The sequence below is a fragment of the Ostrea edulis genome, chromosome 2 (assembly GCF_947568905.1).
Source record: "Ostrea edulis chromosome 2, xbOstEdul1.1, whole genome shotgun sequence".
Taxonomy (NCBI): Eukaryota; Metazoa; Mollusca; class Bivalvia; order Ostreida; family Ostreidae; genus Ostrea; species Ostrea edulis.
The window spans coordinates 90,602,246-90,625,057 of NC_079165.1; the positions used below are offsets into that span (position 1 = coordinate 90,602,246).

Below are 22,812 nucleotides of genomic sequence, written 5' to 3' on the forward strand. Positions count from 1 at the left end.
AAAAACAAGCCTCCCCTGCCTGGCTATTTAAGAGAAGGACATTTTTTAAACCCATGCAATGCAGTCAATATGATTAATATCATGAAGATAAATGTATCAAGTATGTAATACAACCCTTTATTTCAATACATATATTTCATTAGTGTCAGAAGCTTTCAACAAAGTTGGGGGTGGGGGTGGTATAAGATATGCTTTATACTATGGAAAACCACAATTTGGTCATGTATAGTGGTGACATGTAAATCACCTTGATGATTAAAACAAGAGTACCGCCAATAGTACATAATACGCCAGTGAAAAGCTAACATAGGGTGCTTTTCTTGCATCATGATTTGTAGCACTTGGCTTCAAGTAGTACCAACAATCGTCAGGGTGTGACTTACTTTCTTTGCATCATAAAAACAAGACAAATCATGTACTCTCTATGTAATATTTTCACATGGCATAAGATGTATGTGTATCAAGTTTCATGGTCCTTGCCCCAACAAATTGGTCTGTATCCTGCTACTACAGCTTTGACCTTAAGAAACAATAGGCATCCTCCACTTGGCATAAAGTGTATGTGTACAAAGTTTGATGGTCCTAGCCCCAACACTTCGGTCTGTATACTGCTTTCAAGTTTTTCCTACTAAATGATACTTTGACCTTGAAAAACAATAGGCATCTTCCTCTCATCATGGTGATCAAATACAGTAAAATATCTCTATCTCGAAGTCTGAGGGACCTCGAAAAAACTTCGAGATATGCAGGTGTTCGAGATATCCAAAATCCATCTTGAATATATTTTTTGAAGGGGGATATTTGATGCATAGTATGATATTTGCATTATAAACAACAACCCCGTTGTTGTTCCTTATAGTTTAATGCAAGTTGATAAATTGATATGGCGGAATTTCAAAGACAAACATTTCGGTTTTTTTAATATATATAAGTATCCTATTGAATTCACAATGCGTTAAGATGAACATGCTTGTATGCTTACTTTAAGTTTACTAATGTCTAGGCTCGACTGGGATGTAGCTATTGCGTTGTAGTGAAAGAACCTATCACGTAAGAAACAAAAAAGACGGATTTTAAAAAAAACATCAACTTTTAAATGTTAATTAGATAAAACTTCGTGTTTTCTCTGTCCTAGTTTTAATGAAGTGTGTATTATTAAATGCATTATCGTTATTATGAGCATTACAAGCACACTTCAAATTTTGTGCGTTTTTCTAACCCACATGTTAATGATATAGCGTGTATCATTCCAAACACCATCCCTGGAATCGGGTGTGTTGGTTCATAATTGGCGGTGGACTTGTAGTAATGTTGGAAGGCTTCACTAATCACCCAAGCTGTTGAGCCATTTATTGTGACCTGTGTCTACTCGGAAAAGGCGAGCGTGGATTAGCGGTCATTAATTATAATTGGTGTAGCCGCAGGTGTGAATTTCTGACTTACGACGCCAGGTATGGTAAGCAGAGCGGAAAATTGACTGCACTTCGAGATAAACCATGTGAATTTAGGGCATGGGACCTTGAAAATACTTTGACATAAGCGGGGTTTTCGAGATTACCATGTTCGAAATATCAGAAGTTTTTAAAATCATTTATATAATGAAAACGGCCGGGACAGGCGGTCGACTTCGACTCAAGCGGGGTATTCGAGATACAGATATTTTACTGTATACAAAGTTGTAATATCTTGGAGCTTACAGTTCAGTTTGTATCCTGCCCACAAGGATTTCCTACAAGTGATACTACGACCTTGACCTTTGATCTTGAAAAACTATAGGCATATTCCTCTCATCATGGTGATCAAATGTACCAAGTTGTAAAATCCTAGAGATTACAGTTCGGTCTGTATCCGGACAGACAGAGCCATACCATAATACGTCCCGTCTTCGACGGGCGTGTAATAATGGTATTTTGGGTACTTCAGATACCTTCTATTGTCTAGTTCTACATGCTGTACATGTAATTAGCAGACTGTACTCATTTTCAGGTCACAAACATTGCACGTAATCTCAGCACCAGTATTTATGTAAACTTGCATGAGCATAACCTCAGGCTACCGGACTAGCATCTTTGCTAGCCTAGGGTTTGCGGTCCACTCCACTCCCCATCTCCTTTAACCCTTGGCTGACGAAGATGCCAGACTAGCGTTAAGTATTGAACCCTGGATAACTTTTTAAAAATTCCTATTGCAACAAAACATAGTACCTGACTACCTGTACCTTCACAAATACATTATATATTCATAGTTTATTTACCGTAATAATTTACAGTAACAGGTTTATTTCACATTCAAATTGTCATCAAATTACAGTATTACACACGATTACCAATGCTGCCCCAGTACAAATACAACCAATCATTGAATGCTACAGTACACGCTACGGTGCATTAATGCCAGGACTGCTTCGTACAGTGCCATCTTGTGACAGTTACTAGGAGTACATGTCTAAAATAAAATCACTGTTATCCCATCCGCCCCATCGTTGACAGCTTTTCCTGAAATCGGTTCTGGATAAATAAACTTGTGTCTACATATCTCTCTACACAGTTTGAGATACAACTCTCTGTTCGGCTGTCAAACTTGGCTGCCATGGATCCAACACAAAGGTCCCAACACATCTCACTCTGTTTGTTTAGCTGCTGTTGAATTTTGGCCTTCTGGACTTCCACCTAAAAAAAAAAACCTATATAGAACAATCAACAAAATGGAAAAATTCTGAACTTGGTAATTGTGCAGTAACATATATCTTGTATATAAAAAAAAAACAACAAGAGATGTTTGTAAAACACATATGCCCCCCATGGTGCAAAAATTGAAAAGGGTTATACACACACCTCATTTAATTGATAGTATTATCATCAATTCAAAATATTGAGCAGACAATATCTTCCTATGTCAAGAGTGAATTGACCATGTGACCTAAAATTCAATAGGGGTCATCTACTCCTTATGCTGTACCAATGTACCAAGTTTGGTACGTGTCAATCAAGCAAATAATTCTTAAAATATAGGAGACAATATATTATTATGTCCAGTTCAACTATTGACTTTTGACCTCAAAATCAATAGGAGTCATCTTCTCCTGAATATACACCAGTGTACTATTTAAAGTTTGATGGCTGTCAAGCAAAGGGTTCTGAAGATATTGAGCAGACAGTATATTCCAATGTCCAGGTTGATCCTTGACCTTTAAACATGTGACTTCAAAATAAATAGGGATCATCTTCTCCTGAAGATGTACCAGTGTACCAACTTTGATGTCTGTCAAGCAAAGGGTTCTCAAGATATTGAACGGACAGTATATTCCTATGTCCAGTTTGACCCTTGACCTTTGCTCATGTGACCTCAAAATCATTAGGGGTCATCTTCTCCAGAAGACGTACCAGTGTAACAAGTTTGCTGTCTGTCAGACAAAGGGTTCTCAAGATATTGAACGGACAATATATTCCTATGTCCAGTGTGACCCTTGACCTTTGACCTCAAAATCTATAGGGGTCATCTTCTCCTGAAGACGTATCAGTGTACCAAGTTTGATGTCTGTCACGAAGAGGGTTCTCAAGATACTGAGCAGACAGTATATTCCCACGTCTAGTTTAACCCTTGACCATGTGACCTCAATATCAATAAGAGTCATCTTCTCCTGCAGATCTACCAGTGTACTAAGTTTGATGTCTGTCAAGAAAAAGTTCTCAAGATATTGAGCAGACATTATATTCCTATGTCCAGTTTGATCCTTGATCTTTGACCATGTGACCTCAAAATCAATAGGGGTCATCTCCTGAAGACGTACTAGTGTACCAAGTTTGATGTCTGTCAAGGAAAGGGTTCTCAAGATATTGAACGGACAGTATATTCCTATGTCCAGTTTGTCCCTTGACCTTTGACCATGTGATCTCAAAATCAATAAGAGTCATATTTTTCTGAAGACATACTGGTGTACCAAGTTTGATGTCTGTCAAGCAAAGGGTTTTCAAGATATTGAACGGACAGTATATTCCAATGTCCAGGTTGACCCTTGACCTTTGACCATGTGACCTCAAAATCTACAGGGGTCATCTTCTCCTGAAGACGTACTAGTGTACCAAGTTTGATGTCTGTCAGGCAAAGGGTTCTCAAGATATTGAACGGACAATATATTCCTATGTCCAGTGTGACCCTTGACTATTGACCATGTGACCTCAAAATCAATAGGGGTCATCTTCTCCTGAAGACGTACTAGTGTACCAAGTTTGATGTCTGTCAAGCAAAGGGTTCTCAAGATATTGAATGGACAGTATATTCCTATGTCCAGATTGACCATTGACCTTTGACCATGTGACCTCAAAATCAATAGGGGTCATCTTCTTCTGAAGATGCACTGGTGTACCAAGTTTGATGTCTGTCAAGCAAAGGGTTCTCTAGACATTGAATGGTCAGTATATTCCTATGCCCAGTTTGACCCTTGACCTTTGACCATATGACCTCAAAATCAATAGGGGTCATCTACTCCTTAGGATGTACCAGTGTGTCAAGTTTGATGTCTTTCAAGCAAAGGGTTCTCGAGATATTGAGCGGACATTATATTCCTATGTCCAAAGTAGATCGACACTTGACCTTTTTACCTGAAAAACAATAAGGGTCATCTTCCACTCATAACCAACCCACATATGAAATATCATTATCATCAAGTGAATGGTTCTCAAGATATTGAGCGGACAACATGTGGTCTACAGACCAACCGACAGTTGCAAAACAATATGCCCCATCTTTTTCAAAGGGGGGCATAAAAATGAAATGATTTTTACTGGACCTATGAGGAAAGTATTGCAGTTTCTCACTGAAAGAACTACATGTGGTATGGTACTTTTCTGTAAGTATTCCTTTTTTTCAGATGAACTTGTACTTTATTTAGATAAAGTGTGTTTGATTTTAATACAATATTGTGTTATTCATAATTTATAGAATACTGTTGATCCTGAGATTTTGATAAAAATAAGTTTTCTTTGTACCATTATAATTTCCAAAAATAGTGACTTTGCAAACATGATTCATATATTTTTACTAAGTAAATTGAATCTTGTTCTTCAGATCTTCATTTTTTTAAAAGATAAATAACAATAAATATCAAAGGTGTGAAATTTAAATCCTACATAACTGTGTCGCATATAAATATATATTATCCTGTTTTTGTCAAGAAGTGATATTTGAAAAAGAAAAGCATATTTCTTTCATATCTCAAAGATTTTTTGAATGCCTATATATGACCCTTATCACAGAAAGTTTTCCACACTGTACTTTAACCATTTAATGTAGAACTTCAACTGAATTCTTGACAAAGCTAACCAAATTAGTCATTTCTTTACAATCAGATTTTTTTTTACCATGGTTTTTCATGAATGCAAATGTTGAAAATTGTATATATATCTACCTTGTAAGTACATGTAATTTTAAATACAGTGTACACATAACACACCAGACCTGAGTCACCTGACTGACAAATCTGACTCTGTCCAAAGAACAACTCAAAATTTAGCACAATATAATAACTCAACTTGCCTGATGTGTTGTGAATGCTAACATTGTGAACAGAGGTATAATTGCAATGTACTTGCAATGACACTAACCACTATCTGCTCATTTCAGTGTCTTCCTCACGGATAACAAACAGCTCTCACCTGTACTTCCTGTGCAAACTGTGGATCAATCTGTCCCTCATTCATTGTAGTCTGTAAATAATGATGGGAACAGCATGTTTAATATTAAAATGAGCAAAAATATGACCTATTGTTTGATCCAATGCATCTCATCACTAACATTCAGACACCTAACTTTCCGCATCTTTAATATCAAAGAACTTGGAGTTAAATGTTTTATATATAGTGACTGCAGCCTATTAAAGGAAAATTCCAGGTGACTTGTCAATAGGTAAAAAATTACTACCAAAATCCCATTCCCTTATTGACTGACAGTTTGTTTAGTTTTCCGAAGTATGATATTATGTGTACATTTGAGTGCATAAAATCATTGTTTTGGGGTCAATGCAATGAGTGTATGTAAGATGAAATAAAAGATTGATTTAAGCAGTCAGGGTTGTCAATCTCTTTGAATTATGTCAGATAAATGGACCCTTCCCATATTGGGAAAAAAAACTAAAATTCCCAGTTTACTTATCTAGAAATTTCCAATATCACAAATTGGTACATTGTGTGTATAAAAAAATTAAATCTTGTTAGTTTCGTTTTTACTTATAACTTCTTGCACATTTTTGACAAGGCCTGAAAAGTAAAATTTCCCAATTTGACCTTAAAAAATCGATAATTTTCCCAATCTAATGGGACCCGGACCCTGTACCAAAAAGGACAGTGACAGCCTTGGCAGTGTTAGAAATTTTAAAAAAAATCCAATAAAATTCACTCAGTTGACCAAGCCATGTGTAGCACATGGTCAATCGAGTGAGTTTTATTGACCTTATCACAGGCCCCTGTAACCTTATTGATAAAATTTCGAACTTGTGTGGGCAATTTTTATATCAACAGCTGATCAACTTGCTCGCCCTGACAGTACCGTCTACATGTAGTACCAGCTGTGACCGCCAAAACAAAATACGTGTACGAATTTTTATGTGGTTTTATATGCAAAAATGTATAACTCTGAGTCACACATTTTCGCATATAAAGCTACTGTCTCAGACTGTGATGTAACAACTATTAGCATAACATCATTGCTTTAGAGATAATTCGGATTACATTTTCAATGCCAATGTTTGCAATTAAAAACTGTAGTGTATGTTTCTCCTTAGTGTATGCTATATTGCTAAATCTTGTGTTTTCATACATTTTGTCAATTCTAATAAATAATTACACGGACTACTTACAAACTTCGATTAAAAAAACACGACGCTACCGCACTCGACTGGTTGCCCTTAAAACTGTTTTTCTATTATTCCGATCCCGAACTAAAATATCCCTTTTAAATCTACCGCCTCCCCCTTTATTTATTCACTTTTTTTCTTGTCTAATTACGCTTGTCTTTTGGATAATAATGCGATATTTAGAGGCAGAGGGACACAAGCTCAATAGGCAGAGGGACACAAGCTCATTAGGCAGGGGGTCTGGAGGTTATAAAACATTTATCGTACTCATCATTGTACTCAAACTCACCCAGGCCATGTTTGTTTTGAGTAGTCTACAACTCTGAAGCATACTCGAAAAATCTTGAGCATGTACTCCATTAGAGTATGAGAATGATTTTATAAAAGTTTTATAACCTTCACTTTTGAGTATGATTTAGAGCACACAGAGTTTGGGTTTTGAGTATGAAAACGTGCTAAAAAAGTGTTATATACTAGTTAACCTCCAGGCCAGGGGTCCGTCTTGAAGCCCGCAGTGGGTCCAGGGCGAAGCCTGCAGTGGAGACAAATGGGGATTCAAAAGATTTTGTAGACCGGGAATTATTAAATTAGAATATTTCTTATTATCGTTTTATCATTATTCATGATCAAAGTTACATCTATCAGTCATACATGTATATTGTGGATTACCAGAGTAAAAACAAATTTAAGCCTTTTAATCACATTCTTATGCGTTTCCTACTTTAGTTCATGTTTTAAGAAAGGTTCATCAGCCAGTAGTGTAGTATGAAATATGTTATTTAATTAATTTATTTTTTTTGTTTTTGTTTGTTTGCTTTTTTGATTATTCATGTAACGTGTATAGTTCAGTTTATTTGAATTATTTCACTCAATCCATGGAATGGTACATGAGACATATTTACATATATACAAGGCGTCAAACAGACAAAAAATCAGGAGAACAGACATTATTATCGATGTATGTACATAACTTACCTAGATATACAGAATTTATTACTCTAAATACATTTCAGAATATAATGAAATTCGTCTCCAATTTGGTTACAATGGCATAATCTACAAAACGTCAAAGTTTTAATTTCTTTCAGTATTACTCAATCTGCCTTCTTCGATAGGAGGGGGATGATTTGTGGTTCGTAACACAGGCATCGCTTGGGGTCAAATTTACTATAATAAATAGTACTCTTTAATAGTAAATTCGACCCATGCAAGTTCGTAATTTAATGTTATTTTGGTTTCTATGAGTTAGTCTGTCCTCCTTGACATATTTTATATATAGTTTTTCACTACATGTATATTTGTACATTCTCTTATCTTATTCTGTTTATATCTAATGCACGGGACTCATGTACCATATATTATAAATGTGGTTTGAAAGAATAAATGAATTTGAACTTGGTTTCTCTAACGAGAGTATGATCTCCTACTTATTGTGACGTCATAAGATTAAACACAATTATGAGGTCATCATTGTTTCAACACAATGGTAGATTATGACGTCACAATGAAAACAGCGTTGTTAATGTAGACCAAGAATGTCGATATCGAAGGATTCTTACGAAAGAGCTCGCTCAAAAGCCCAAGCTCGACTACTGGAATGGACAGAGGAGACAAAAACTGCTGGAACTAAACGCCTGCTTGATAGGAATGGAGAAATGTTCAAAAGAATTGAATACAAAGGAAAAGACGTCAGCGAAAAGTCGAAAAACCTCAAGGCACTGGAGGTAAACGACAAATCTAAAGTCAAGCAGAAATCCAGCAAAGATACCGTTTCAGTTGTCGCCTCTAAAACACAAGATGGATACAAAAGTGGACAGTCATCAGATTTCGTGAAACAGCATAGCCGAAGCTCACAAAACAAACACCTCAGGGAGAAGTTCACTAAAATTTGTGGCATCGAAACCGTGTGTAACTTGTGTAACGATGATACACCAGGGAACTGTAAATTACCTCCCATTTCTCAGTCGATACCAGACAGAGAGAATCGTATCAAACAAAACCATGAACAAAATTCTATCGGAAATTTACATAAGGCTGGTAAATTGAAATCAACACCATACAGCACTACTGCCCAAGAAAAGTTAGTAGATGACGTATGCAGAGTAAAAACAGCCAAGCAATCTGAAATCGATGATGCTGTGGGGAAAATCATGCGGGAAAGTTACTATCGAAGGAAGAGGAAGAAACATCGGGCAACCATGAGAAGAGACCAAGATGAAACGTCGCAGTGTTTGGAGATGAGCTCTTGTGATGATGTGGAGCGGGAGAGATCTTTAAAAATTCACGAAGAACAACAAACTCATTTACTCTCCGAATTCCCGCGACAGTTAAATGAAATACGAACCAGCGATGCAGCGCACCCCACAAGCACGCGTACGGCTTCCATTCCGATTGTCTCAACAAAGCACACAGATAAGGTTAATTATTTCCCCAACCTATTGAAGTGATCAAAATCACACATATTTAAAATGAAATGACTTGTATTCTGAATTATACGAGATAGCATGTGATTCTGTAATTCTTTTGGTGCATGTAACTTTAATTATAATGTACAGTGTACTTATGTATTCTTAATGTGCCATTACCCGAATAAACAAACAAACAAAACCATTCTTTCTTGTACATTCAGAATAGTGCTACCAAATATATTAAACAAACTGAAACTTCTGCAATTTCTCTTTGCTTAAAATGAATTTAAAAGTATGATAAGATGAATATTTCTATAATGTAATAAAATCGCTTGGAAACAACCACGGCTATCAAGATGGAAGGAAACTCTCTCTTACTATCGCGACTCATTTCTACCCCCCCCCCCCCCCCCCCCGAACCACTAAGCCACGTGTGCCACTTCGGAATATCTCGACTTGAAGTATTTTTTATCAAATATATATATATATATATATATATGTATGAACATTGCCTTTTACTCCACGTGTTTTTGTAATATATACGGTTCAGTCATATTTACAACGGTATCACACTGACTGATACTCGTGTCAGATCTATGCCTGTTTAACAATCATTCTGTACTCATAGATAGATTAAAACATCTTACCAGCCGCGACAGACCTAAGTCGTCGCCAAACGCTCGGCATCTGGTGTGAATATCATGGGTCCTTGGAGATGACCTTAAAAACGTATGTTCCGTGTCACAGTAGGTGTGGCACGCTTAAGAACCCTCACTGCTCAAAAGCCGTAAGCGCCGAGCATAGGCCTAAATTTGAAGCCCATCACCGGTCTTGGTGACGTCTCCATGAGTGAAAAATTATCGAGAGAGACGTTACACAAGATACAATCCATCAACGATTGATTTTGAGGGGGAGGGGGCTTGTCCCCTTTTCTATGGCCGAAAAAATATAATAGTAGAACAACAGCAAAAGTACAAGATTTGACATTCAAACAAATGCCTAAAAATAAGCAAATCAATAATTGTAATTTGCTAATTTTATCATGTATATAGTATAGTTAGAATATCTCATAAAAGTAGCCTTAAAAGGTTCAATATCCCTAGAGTCCCTAGCTTTCCCCTCCCCCATACCAAATCCCGAATCTGCCACTGATCCCAAACGGATTTAAATCATTGCACTTTCTTATCATAGGCATTTTCACGACTTGTTCTTAGCTATCTAAATATTTTTTCCCTGTACAGTCATTACCACCACTGCAATCGGCCAGGATAAACTACAGGGGAGCAAATGAAGTTCCACGACTTGTCAAAGCCGGTAATGTCAAACCGGTAAGTTGGTTCAACATTTCAAACTGAACTTTTAAAACCATCTTTTCATAAATAGAAGCCCTCTTCCCATGACCGTAATTATTTTCAATGTAACAGATTCGCAATACGCTTAAAAGATGTGTCAGGAAACTCATGTATATTCTGCATCTGCTGAGAGTACTGAAACAGAGGGTGAAAGCGGATCTCCTTACCGAATGCCAGTATCAAATGGGAGTAGATAAGAGAAAGGCATTGGAACGGATGGCGTTTGATCCTGGATATTTCAGACCAGTCACGTCATTATACAGTGTGGGGCTGTCTAACAGTGCTCGGAAGGCCTTCTGGACACCGGTTGCCCATAGAACCCCAGAGGATGCCCAATTACTTATGGCAAGTCTGGCTTTCCAATGGTTTTAAATTATAGGAGCATTTCCAGTTTATAACAATCAAGGCAACTGTGTCCATATCAATTCGTATTCTACAAAGACAACGCTCAGCATCATTCTTTCTAATGATTTAGTGAAAGATTTCGTACTGTATTACTTTCTTGTGATGTTGATCACTTCACTACAACTTGAATAACGTAATTTCTGTAATTTCAGGAAGTTATAAATCGATTGCCATGTTTTGTCAAATACCCCCGTTCGGTGAGGGAAAAATTGGCGCATGTAGCCTGGTACGATGAGTTCGAAAATGACCGCGTCCTATTACGACAAGGACATGTCGGGTCCAGAATGTATTTTGTCATTTCCGGTTGTGCATCGGTGCAAATAACCCAAACAGATCCCAAAACAAGTAAATTTGTATAAACCGTGTTTGTTTTACAAACGTTTAAAAAAACAAATTTTGATAGAGTAAAAAAGACCACATTTTTCTGAATCAAAGATAGTTTTGTCTGGACAATACACAAACATGTCAATTTCAGAATCCGAAATAACCAGGCACCTGTATGATGTCTACCCATGGTCCAGCTTTGGAGAACTTGCTTTGGTACGAAACAAGGTCAACTTCACCGTGATTTGCAAAGGTAGGGAATTATGACACATTTCAGTTGCAGCTCTATAAATTACTGAAATAAAAATCTAAAGCACCCGCATTTTAATTTCAGGGAAGTCGGAGTTTATAAGTCTTAGCAAGGACGAATATGATTCTATTCTGAGGATTTATTACGACGATTCTTGGAACAAGCGATACAATTTCTTTCGATCTTCTGTTTACTTTGAAAAGTTGTCAGACGCCCAAATACAAGAAATGACTGATATGTCAGAAATCCGGGAAATTTCCCACAATAAAGTGAGTGATAGCACATCTTATATATATATATATATATATATGTGTGTGTGTGTGTGTGTGTGTGTGTGTGTGTGTATTTTACATTAAACGTACACTTCATCTACAGATTAGAATTCAAAGTAGTATTTCTGAACGTTATCTTCCAGTGGTAGAACCAGAAAACTTTCAAAGTGGGGTTGGGTGAAGACCCAAAACTGACTTTAAAAAATATTCCACCAAAAATAAAGGGAGGTACAGCCCCCTCTGGATCACCACAGTATTCCTTTCATTTTTCTAGTTTGTCACATGAGCGAGCTCATTTCACGATCCGTAAAAGTTTACACTTAGCTAAAATCCGACTTTAATTGTTAATTAAAGTCATTTGCTACATAGATTTGATAAATGAATCGTGATGTTTCAGCGGGTTAATTTCTTCGTTCCAGATTGTCCACAGCGATACTAAAGGTCAGACCGTGAACGTCTTCGTCCTCTATTCCGGGAAATGCGATATTCAGAAGAAAGTCTCATTCGTGCCCTGTGTGTCCCCATACGTGCCAACGGAACTTATGTACCAGAAATCGAAGTCTGCCCGCCGTCTCTGCCGCCGCGAATACCACTACTTCACGGTACTAAGACTGAAAGCTGGGGACTACTTCGGTGTTGGTAACTACAACCTTACATATCTCTTATTACTGTATTTGGTAATGACAAAGTTCTTCTGTCGTAAATTTGATGATAACAATGACCTTGACAAATCCCATAGCTTTATCTTTGGTCTTTCAATATTCATGAAGTTGGAAGGCTCTACCTTGTAAATTTCAAACCGATGACCAATTTCAGTAAAGCTTAGGCCAAAAAAAAAAGACAAGAAACCAAGAATAACATGCTCCTCCCCTGATAATAACTTAATCATCACAATCTACTATATAGAAAAGCAATATATGCACCCAGGGGTGCATAAGCCGAGTTGCATGGGATACACATTGTAAAGTCAGGAACGATGTGGCATATTTATAATTGTGAAGAACTAATTTCAGTTTTAAACTTTTCAAGTTACTGTCCAGAAACCATATTTGTCTGAAGTTTTCAATCTATTTTTGGTCACTGTGAATTTGACCTTTGATCTCCAAAATCAATAGGGGCCTTGCTTTGCTGGTATCCATCCTACCCTCGGGGACCATGATTTTTAAAAACTTGAATCTGCACTATGTCAGGAAGCTTTCATGTAAATTTCCACTTTCCTGGCCCAGTAGTTTTTTTAGAAAAATATTTTCAAAGATTTTCCCTATATATTTGTAAGCAAAACTTTGATCCTCCCCTGTGGCCCCATCCTACCTCCCGGGGGCCATGATTTTAACAAACTTAAATCCCAAATATGTCAGGAAGCTTTCATGTAAATATCAGCTTTTCTGACTAAGTGGTTCTTGAGAAGATTTTCCCTATATATTTGTATGTAAAACTTTGGTCCCCTATTGTGGCCCCAATCATACCCCCGGGGGCCATGATATGAACAAACTTGAATCTGCATTATGTTAGGAAGCTTTCGTGTAAATATAAGATTTTCCGGCTCAGTGGTTATTTGTATGCAAAACTGTGATCCCCTATTGTGGCCCCATCATACCCCCAGGGGCCATGATTTGAACAAACTTGAATCTGCATTATTGTCAGGAAGCTTTCATGTAAATCTCAGCTTTTCTAGCTCAGGGGTTCTTGAGAAGATTTTTCTTATATATTTGCACGTAAAAGTTTGATCCCCTATTGTGGCCCCATCCAACCCTGGGGGCCATGATTTTAACAAACTTTAATAATCTGCACTATGTCAAGAAGCTTTCATGTAAATCTCAGCTTTTCTGGCTCAGTGGTTCTTGTTGAGAAGATTTTTAAAGATTTATCCTAGTATATATTTGCATGTAAAAGTTTGATTCCCTATTGTGGCCCCATCCAACCCCAAGAACCATGATTTGAACAAACTAGAATCTGCACTATGTCAGGAAGCTTTCATGTAAATTTCAGCTTTTCTGGCACAATGGTTCTTGAGAAGATTTTTAAATGACCCCACCCTATTTTTGTGATTATCTCCCCTTTGAAAGGGATATGGCCCTTCATTTCAATAAACTTGAAAGCCCTTCACCTAAGGATGCTTTTGGCCAAGCTTGGTTGAAATTGGCCCAGTGGTTCTGGAGAAGAAGTCGAAAATATAAAAAGTTTACAGACAGACGAACGGACGGACAACAGGCGATCAGAAAAGTTCAGTCGAGCTTTCACAGCTCAGTTGAGCTAAAAACTCACAAATTTATAAATGTGGCGTGTTTATAATGACCGGTATAAAATAGAAATGTTGTACATCTGTAAGTTACAAGTTTCAATCCCACAATGGTTTTCCTTTGTTTTTTTCTTTCGACGATTTTTCCTTTAAATATGCTGCGTTTCCACTATTGCGATTCGCGGCACGATTGAACTCGTGGTGATCGTATCAAATATTGGCGACAGTCGTGTAGATCGTAGGAAAATTTTTGAACATTTTCCCTACGATTTCCCTATGATTAATTTTCAGTCGTTATAATCGCATCAGATCGTATTGCATCGTAACATAGCGCAACATATCGCATCTAATCGTGATGATCCCAGTCAATCTTTTACAAGATAAACACCACGCGATGTTCCACGATCTGTCACGGTACGTAGTGATACAGCATACAGTCGTCAACAACCTCAACTTCCGCCATTTTCAGAGGTTATGGATTGTATTGTTCATTTTTTAGATGTTTAAAAAGAAAATTAAGTCAGTGGTCAGTCGGGCTGTATATATACTAGTCAGGGTCCAATCGAACTTAATCATGAAAGACACTGCTATGACTATCACAATCGTATTCTATTGCAACATAGCGCATCAATTCGTAATTAACATATCGTAACTTATACAAACGTATCTGCATGTACACGATCGTTCCAAATCGAAAACCCGATCGTGATGATCGTCTGATATTGAGGTTCAATCGTGAACATGATCGGCACAATCTTATCAGAACGTATGTGATCGTATGAGAACGGGTGTTCAGATCGTGTCACCTGAAATTTATCTTGACCTTACCGCATCAAATCGTATTATAAGAACATATTCAACTCGCAACACCTCGTATAGTAGAAAATCCTGAAATCCAGAAAACTTCCGCGATAAGCTACGAATGGTCAATCGTCTCGTTTGTAACGGATCGCACGATAGTAGGAACGTAGCATAAACAAATCATTCCAAAGTGTCCAATTTCATATATAACTGCGCGTGATCATCTTTTACATCTCAGCGTGTTAAAGACTTCCTTAATCATTTTAGATGTTGGAGCTCCTTAATCGATTCGTGCGTGTGTGTGTGTGTGTGTGTGTTTTATGGAACTACATTTGCATTGAGATTGTATACATATCATTTTCTACTTAACTTTTACAGGGGAGGACCTAACAGACATGTTTGTCATATCCAAAGGGAGAGCAGGAGTCATCTTCCTTAAAGCGTTTACATTTAATTCGAATTACACGGTCACCCACGGCCACATCTTGCAAGAAGAAAGGGAAAACCTAATACACACCAGTCCACATCTGGTGAAGCGATTCAAAGAACGAGGAAAGTGGTTGGAATTCAAGAAAAAAGTCATTGAAGAGGTTGTCTTGCGCATGCGTAGAAAGAATACAAACTGTGTCGAGTACAGTGACGTGCCGGGGATCTCGCACAACCAAAACTCCACTCAGTCACATCAAAGATCCATGTAACCTGTTTCTGTAGTTAATGAACAGATTTCCTTGCAAATATATGTAATAGATAAATATTTGCCAGTGTTTGCAACCTTAAATTCTACTGCTTCCAGTTGTTTTTCTTGCAGACAAAGTAGAGGTGTGCTGGGGAAAATAAATGGGGGGGGGGGGGGGGGGGGGGGGTGTAATTTATTCGCACATTGTCAATCGTTTTAGGTAATTACGCACGCTCAAACCAAACAGTGACTACGTCCAAGATGTAAAAATTTATTGGGTTACAATGAGTACAATATCCTCCGCTTACGCTGTCGATCTACATAGTCCTCAATTTTCTCATACCCCGTCATATCATCTGGGGGATAGTACAGTTTGGGAGGACTACCCTCCCTAAACACAATGTACAAGTGACAATATCGAGTCTTTATTTCAGCAGGAAACTTGTATGCCAGGCGCATGCCCTTTACTATCTTCCCTCTGTTACAATATGCATGCTCTGTGGAAAAAAAAAGTCATGAATGCATCAAATTCAAATGAGTGTAACTACATGTAAGAAGCAATCTGTGTCATACATTTAAATTTTCATTAAAGCCAAAACCTTTTACCGGTAATCGTAATTCCAAGTGACACCAACATGCACCAATTCAAATATAAAATGGATATTCAATTCCATGTGATTCTTAATAATCCATACATTGGATGAAACCGGTCATGATAGCTCAGTGGTTAGAGTATTGAGACCTCTAGAGAGGCCCTAAGTTTGAGTCCCGCTCGTGCCGTGGCCATGTCAAACTAAGACATATAAATAGGTAATGATTGCTCCGTCTCCAACCGCTTTCGAAAGTTGCAGATCCATAATTACCTTAAAAACAGAGGTCTCGTGTCGCAGCAGGTGTTGCCAGGTTAAAGAACCATCACTGCTACAGCCCTGAGTGCTAAACATAGATCTAAATTTGTGGTACTTCCCATCAGCGGATGCTATTTCAAAACACCGTCAGTGAAAATTCTCAAAGGGACATAACACAGACATATAAGAAAGGATATTCAATCTCATGTGATACAGTATATATGAAATCACATATTGACTGGATATTCAATCTCATGTGATACCTACGACATTACATAATGACTGGATACTCAATTCCATGCGTTTCTTTGTATGTTGTTTTACACACCTTAGTCGTTTAGAAACATCACCAGCTTTAGACGAAGTGCCGTAGCAGTGAGAATTGAGCTACCATGACACATGATCTCTGTTTTTAATACCACATCCTCCAAAACGCCGGTGGTTTTAACTTCTGATGCTGGGCATTTAGTGAAGGAATAATCATTACCTGTGTCACTAGGATTGAGAATCAAACCTGGTACCTCTCGGTTGTGAGGTGAGCACTCTAACTGCTAAGCTGATTCAGTCAGCATGTTATACCTGCCAATCTATATATAGGGATATTCAATCCCAAGCTATACCTACTAATCCACATATCAACTGGATATTCAATCCCATGTTATACCTACTAATCCACATATCAACTGGATATTCAATCCCATTTTATACCTACTAATCCACATATCAACTGGATATTCAATCCCATGCTATACCTACTAATCCACATATCAACTGGATATTCAATCCCATTTTATACCTACTAATCCACATATCAACTGGATATTCAATCCCATGTTATACCTACTAATCCACATTTGTATCAAATGAATATCCAATCTCATGTGATATACTAGTACATATACCTATACTTTATTAATCCACACATCAACTGGATATTCAATCCCATGTTATACATACTAATCCACATATCAACTGGATATTCAATCCTATGTGATACTTACTAATCCACATATTGACTAGATATTCAATTCCATGCAATACTTACCAATCCACATATTGGATGGGTATTCAATTCCATGCTCTTTCACAGCTATGTTCTGACCTTCTAGTAAACACTGTCAAAATGCAAGAAAGATGATGAGAGGATATTGCATACAAAAGTTTTATGACACATCAAGCCAACTAAGTTATCAACAAGTTATACTATAAAGTAAGTGCATCGCCACATCCAATTGAATTTTGCCAATATGGCCTTACAATTCATTGACTTTGGTATAGACAATTATGATGGAAAAATCCAAATGTTATAATAATTTAAAATATCAGCTGCATACCTGTTTTAGAATTTTGGCACCCTTATGTGGCAAAAACGACACCTTTTTAATAGCATCATCAACAGATAATCCTCTAACCTAAGATGAAAATATCAAAGTTAATAACATATATAGACACCTTTTCATATTAAATTTGATAACAAATTAAAATCTTTTTATTTTATGAAATTGACAAAATTTGTGCACTTGATAAAAACCGTTATAAACTTGTTGCATGTATATATTCAAAAGAATATCCACATGCCTTATATCATTTAAGCTGTTTTAACCAGAAATATCTGGTTTTAAATCAGTGTTTACAAACAATGGTACATGTCACTTGGCCATCTGTAATGCATAGACAGTCATGTGACCATTTCAGACATCAATAAATATGGATACTGAGACTGCATACACTTGTGTGTTTGGTACTTAATCTGTCAACAGACTTGGGCGGCCATGATTTTTGTTTCTTGACTCCATGCTTCACTGTTTACATTGAAATGGTTAGCATGTGCAGGAGTTCCCAATATCATCAACAAATGTAATAATCTTAACACCATTTTCTTTCAAATACAATTGTTTTTTGGTACATACGATGATTTAGGGAAAGTTGATAACTCTTTAAACTAGTGCAGCTGATTCAGATGATTCTTTATGCTTGGGAAGAAAAATGAACAGGTCATACAGTTTTAATTGAGAGGTTGAAAAAGAGATTATTACCATAGCTGTGAACTTCCACATCTTCTTTGGTGAATAACGCAGATCTCTGGTTTCATGAAAATACTCCTTCAGAAGCAAATCAATGTAAATCTTTAAGACCCCTTAATAGTCTTATATCAAAAATTCTAAATCAAACATGTAATAAAAATAACTATTCTCCATGAAAACTCATTTGCCTGACCCTACAAAATTTTGGATTGGGATATTTGTTCTTAAAGTAGTTTAAAGGGACTGATTCACGATTTCCCCCCAAATTTTGTTTTTCACTTTAAATGATTGAAATCTAGTCTAATATGTTTAGAAGGTTTCACAATTTTTTCTTAGGTTATTCATCATGACAAAGGTTTATTATAGAGAGTTTATTATTTGTTTTGAAAACAAAGATTGAGGTGTGTTATCGTTTACAAAGTTTTTAAAATAAATGGATATTGATCCAAGAATATTAAATATATCACATCTCAAGTATACTTTACATAAAATGTGTCACTTAAAACTTAAAATTTGTGATTGTACAAAATGAAGATGCTTTAAATTATAAAATTAACGTTTCACTGGTTTGTTTGTTTACATAAAAAGACTCAAGTCTATGTTTACATAACACAGAATCAAAGCTAAAATATTGCTCTTATCCTTGCATTCAGATGGTCCAAATGTTGGTTGTCAACATTAAATGATTTCTATCTTTAATTTTTAATATCAAAAATGAAAAATATTTCTTTCGAAAAATGTGAACCAGTCCCTTTAATTGATTGGTACATTTATTTTTTCAAACAAGTATTTGTAGCATTTGTTCAGGCCTCTAAAAATATTAACCAAACTGATCAGTAACTCAAAACAATTTTTGTTAACACTGTCATCAACAATTTATCAGTTATACAGACATTGATTCTATAAATTGTAACTTCTAGCTAAATGTTCAATTCATTTACAATTGCTACTTACAACTGGTCGCTGAGGTTCCTCAGGGGGTTGTGGTGGATAAATAATTTTATTGTATTCCTGAAAATTACTTTTGTTTTGTGACTGATAGATGTATGAATACGCAGGGTCTGCTTCTGGATTGTAACTTGCATTTATAACAGGACAACTGTGAAAACTGTGCAGCACTGCGGGCCATGATGTACTAGCTCTGAAATACAGAATATTAATGGTGACTCAGTGATCCTTCAAAATTTTATCAAACACTTTGGAAGTTTATATTCATATTAGTTCTATACAACAATTTTGTAACATTATCTTGTTAAAACTCTTTGTTATAAAAGGTTAAAATTACCTTTGTAGTAAATTGGAAAAATTTCTTAATGTCCTTAAACCTGTAAAAGATAATACATTTATCAATTTATGCATCAAATTATATATATTTCTTGGCCAAAATTGAGTTTCCAAACTGAAATGGCAGTATATATTTCATACAAAAACCAAGTTTTGTCAGAATTTTCTCCTAAAGTCATTTTAGGAAATTTATGATGAAACAAATTTGCATCTTTACGCTAATCTCAAGAACATCTACAGTTTCTTCTCATAATTCTAAAATAATTGTTGACCAACTATTGCATAAGATTAATTTAAAAACATTATTACTTTGATTTTATTGACAAGGATTCTCCATATATATACAAAAATTACATATCTGTCACTTTTAAACCAAAAAACTAACTTTGCAATTCAATCATTTTAGTTTACATGTGTCTATGCAATGAGGTCATTAAATCATTTTAAAATAAATTAATTACAAGAAAAAAAAATTCACATTCAAAATAATACATGTACTGTCAACTAGTGATGGGCAATCAGAAAAAAATAATTAATCGATGATCGGATTAGTCGGATGCACCTTTTCGATTGATTAATCAAAAAATAATCAAATTTTTATTCATTTCAAATTTAAGGTCAAAATATATTAAATTTACTTTATTTTTTACCCTAAATATCAAGATAATTAGAATAAAATCATAAGATTGATCGATTGTATCTTGTTTAACGTCTCTCTTGAGAATTTTTCACTATGGAGACGTCTAAAATCATTTGAAATTTGAAGTTAATAATCCCATACTTTCGATTTTGTTTTCCCGGAATAGGGATAGGTCTCTCGACTGTTGTTGTTGTTCCTATGGGTTAGAATAGAGCCTCATTACCTCTTGCTTGTTGTAAGAGGCAAAATCCGAGGCCTCAGGCCGTGTCACAGCAGGTGTGGCACGATATAGATCCCTCCCTGCTCAAAGACTGTAAGCGCCGAGCATAGGCCTAATTTTGCAGCCCTTCACCGGCAGTGAGTATGAGTGAAAGATTCTCAAGAGGGACGTTGAAACAATATTCAATCTAATCGGATGATTCAGCTTCGTCAGCCGTTTTTAATTATAATGAAGTTGCGGCAGGAATATTCGTATTGTAAAAAAAATACAGACGTCGGCGATTTTCGATTTTGAAAATGACAATCGATTATTCACATTGTTTCAGTTATAGCGACCGACAATCGAAAGTCGGCGACAATCGGTACATCACTACTGTCAACTTGTATTAGGAAGAGAGGCTCAGTGCGACACACACTCAGCATGACGCGAATTGTCTCCAAAATTGACATTGAACACAGTCAAGAAATTTTGAATATCATGTTGCTGCGTAAGAGGGAAGGGGGCTGAAATCCAATGCACATCGTGAGTGTTTTTGATTTGATTTACATGTATATATTTGCAGAAGTATCAGACATTTTTGCACTTGGGGCTTCTCTTTTTTTCATGTGAAACATGAAGAGATGTACTTCACGGGTGTTTTTCTCGGTTGTATGGTTCCAAATATATTTACTCTCGCTAGGGATAATCGCGTTTTCGGACACCTGAAAGTTTGAGTTTACTTGCCCGAAGGTCAAGTGAGGTAAAAAGTTAATCATGTCTACCCCTGAAACTTCAGGAACGTTGCATCTTGCAAGGGAACAATAGTAATTGATCAATAGGAACGCACAATACTTCTAGAAAATATACATATATGTGTGTGTGTGTGATCTAACCAATACACACACAGGGCGTCTAACTTACAATGCATGATTCTAACACCGTAAACACGGCTACTCGCCCGAGTCTCTGCTGAATATCAATGTAAATTTAAAGTGTTCCTTAACAAGCACGAAATATCATTAAATTTAAACGCTTCAGAGATGATGATTTTGATTTCGTCTGTTTACCCAAATGTACCCATATTTACCAATACACATCTTGGAATATTAAATTCAACTCCAATATGATTTTTAAAAATATTTTGTGAAAACAAAAAAGAAAAGCATAAAAAATACATAATATCTATTGACAAAGTTTACATCTACATATATGTAATAAAGTTTTGATACAGGTGTGCGATCAATGTTTGTAAGAGTTATACCCCTTTGTACTCTTAAAGGTGATATGTATTTCAAATATACGACGTTATTCCCAATTGAATTTGATGCGAATGATTTTAAAAATTCCGATGATTCAATTAAATGTAAACTATATCCGGTATTGCCTCTCGTGTGCAGTTTTGAATTGCATAAAGAATATATTTCAATTACAATTTTGCAATACATTTTCAATACACCTATCAACACTTCGCCGCGAGTTATGTCCCTTTGCGGGGTCAGCCAAAGGTCAATCGGTGAAAAACCAAGTTTTCCTTCTTTACCTTACCAAATGTAAGATGTTATTACTTTGAATTTTAGCCAATTACCAAGTTTTCATACAAGTTAATGGGTTGCCCCAATCTGGGGCATATTGTAGTTGACTGCAATTGATGGAAAAATAACAGATGTCAAAGCTACAGATAGGAAAATTACAAAGGCCAACATTGGGAAATACGATTTTTATCCGGGAGATGGCGGACAAGGGACGTAACTTTCGCGAAGTGTTGATACGTGTATTTGTAACAAATTATCGATTTGTAATTTCAAACGATTAATTCATCATTTCAAATAAATAATTCGCTAGCCTGTGTTTAATATTGCATATCTGCCAGTAACTTTTATTTCAAGCAACATTTTCTACACGACTGAATTTCAAAATAAACTTGACACAAATTATCATTGGGTGACAGGAAATACAGTGATTTTTTTATTTCAAATGAAGTGCCATGTCGAGAAAAGATAATTATCCCCGTGATAGGGAGTGGTTGTATGTGAGAGGGTATGGTGATAATAAATGATAAAAGTAATCCATGAATTTGCTGAAATATTTAAATATTATTTCCATCCTCCTCGAATACTCCAGATTCGGCCCTCGGGTTTACTTTTTGTGAACGGGATATAGAATGTGATGCGACAAGCCACTTTGAAATCCAGGGGTTGTTGTTGAAAGAACTCTAACTCCCTTGAGATCCGCCACTGAAA

General features: G+C 36.3%; 3 protein-coding genes across 3 annotated transcripts; 1 reads left to right on the forward strand and 2 right to left on the reverse strand.

Annotated features, from left to right (window-relative positions):
• Window positions 1–2,231: 2,231 nt before the first annotated feature.
• On the reverse strand, window positions 2,232–6,929 carry LOC125655490 (mitochondrial import inner membrane translocase subunit Tim8 A-like). The gene is made up of 3 exons (XM_048885803.2): window positions 6,854–6,929; window positions 5,655–5,705; window positions 2,232–2,669 (listed from the first exon to the last, which is right to left on the reverse strand). The coding sequence occupies exons 2-3, from the start codon at window positions 5,697–5,699 to the stop codon at window positions 2,463–2,465; spliced, it is 252 nt and encodes an 83-aa protein (XP_048741760.1). The 5' UTR covers window positions 5,700–5,705; window positions 6,854–6,929; the 3' UTR covers window positions 2,232–2,462.
• Window positions 6,930–7,352: 423 nt separating this feature from the next.
• On the forward strand, window positions 7,353–15,677 carry LOC125680120 (uncharacterized). The gene is made up of 8 exons (XM_048919558.2): window positions 7,353–9,293; window positions 10,526–10,586; window positions 10,683–10,955; window positions 11,168–11,360; window positions 11,491–11,592; window positions 11,674–11,858; window positions 12,281–12,500; window positions 15,280–15,677. Exons 1-8 carry the CDS (start codon window positions 8,386–8,388, stop codon window positions 15,597–15,599), a joined length of 2,262 nt encoding a protein of 753 aa, XP_048775515.2. The 5' UTR covers window positions 7,353–8,385; the 3' UTR covers window positions 15,600–15,677.
• A 158-nt stretch (window positions 15,678–15,835) lies between these two features.
• Window positions 15,836–21,600, reverse strand: LOC125682480 (39S ribosomal protein L22, mitochondrial-like). Its single transcript, XM_048923111.2, has 7 exons — window positions 21,494–21,600; window positions 19,735–19,774; window positions 19,404–19,590; window positions 18,462–18,527; window positions 17,760–17,837; window positions 17,471–17,540; window positions 15,836–16,074 (listed from the first exon to the last, which is right to left on the reverse strand). Exons 1-7 carry the CDS (start codon window positions 21,498–21,500, stop codon window positions 15,857–15,859), a joined length of 666 nt encoding a protein of 221 aa, XP_048779068.1. The 5' UTR covers window positions 21,501–21,600; the 3' UTR covers window positions 15,836–15,856.
• Between the last annotated feature and the right edge of the window lie 1,212 nt (window positions 21,601–22,812).

Coding starts and splice junctions, on each gene's coding strand:
- LOC125680120 (XM_048919558.2), top strand. CDS start 8,386: ATGTCGATATCGAAGGATTCTTACGAAAGAGCTCGCTCAAAAGCCCAA. Junction 11,361..11,490: donor CCAAACAGATCCCAAAACAA/GTAAATTTGTAT, acceptor TGTCAATTTCAG/AATCCGAAATAACCAGGCAC. Junction 12,501..15,279: donor TGGGGACTACTTCGGTGTTG/GTAACTACAACC, acceptor TAACTTTTACAG/GGGAGGACCTAACAGACATG.
- LOC125682480 (XM_048923111.2), bottom strand. Junction 19,591..19,734: donor TTTTCCAATTTACTACAAAG/GTAATTTTAACC, acceptor TCTGTATTTCAG/AGCTAGTACATCATGGCCCG. Junction 17,541..17,759: donor GTGCCAAAATTCTAAAACAG/GTATGCAGCTGA, acceptor GCATTTTGACAG/TGTTTACTAGAAGGTCAGAA.
- LOC125655490 (XM_048885803.2), bottom strand. CDS start 5,699: ATGAATGAGGGACAGATTGATCCACAGTTTGCACAGGAAGTACAG. Junction 2,670..5,654: donor AGTTTGCACAGGAAGTACAG/GTGAGAGCTGTT, acceptor TTTTTTTTTTAG/GTGGAAGTCCAGAAGGCCAA.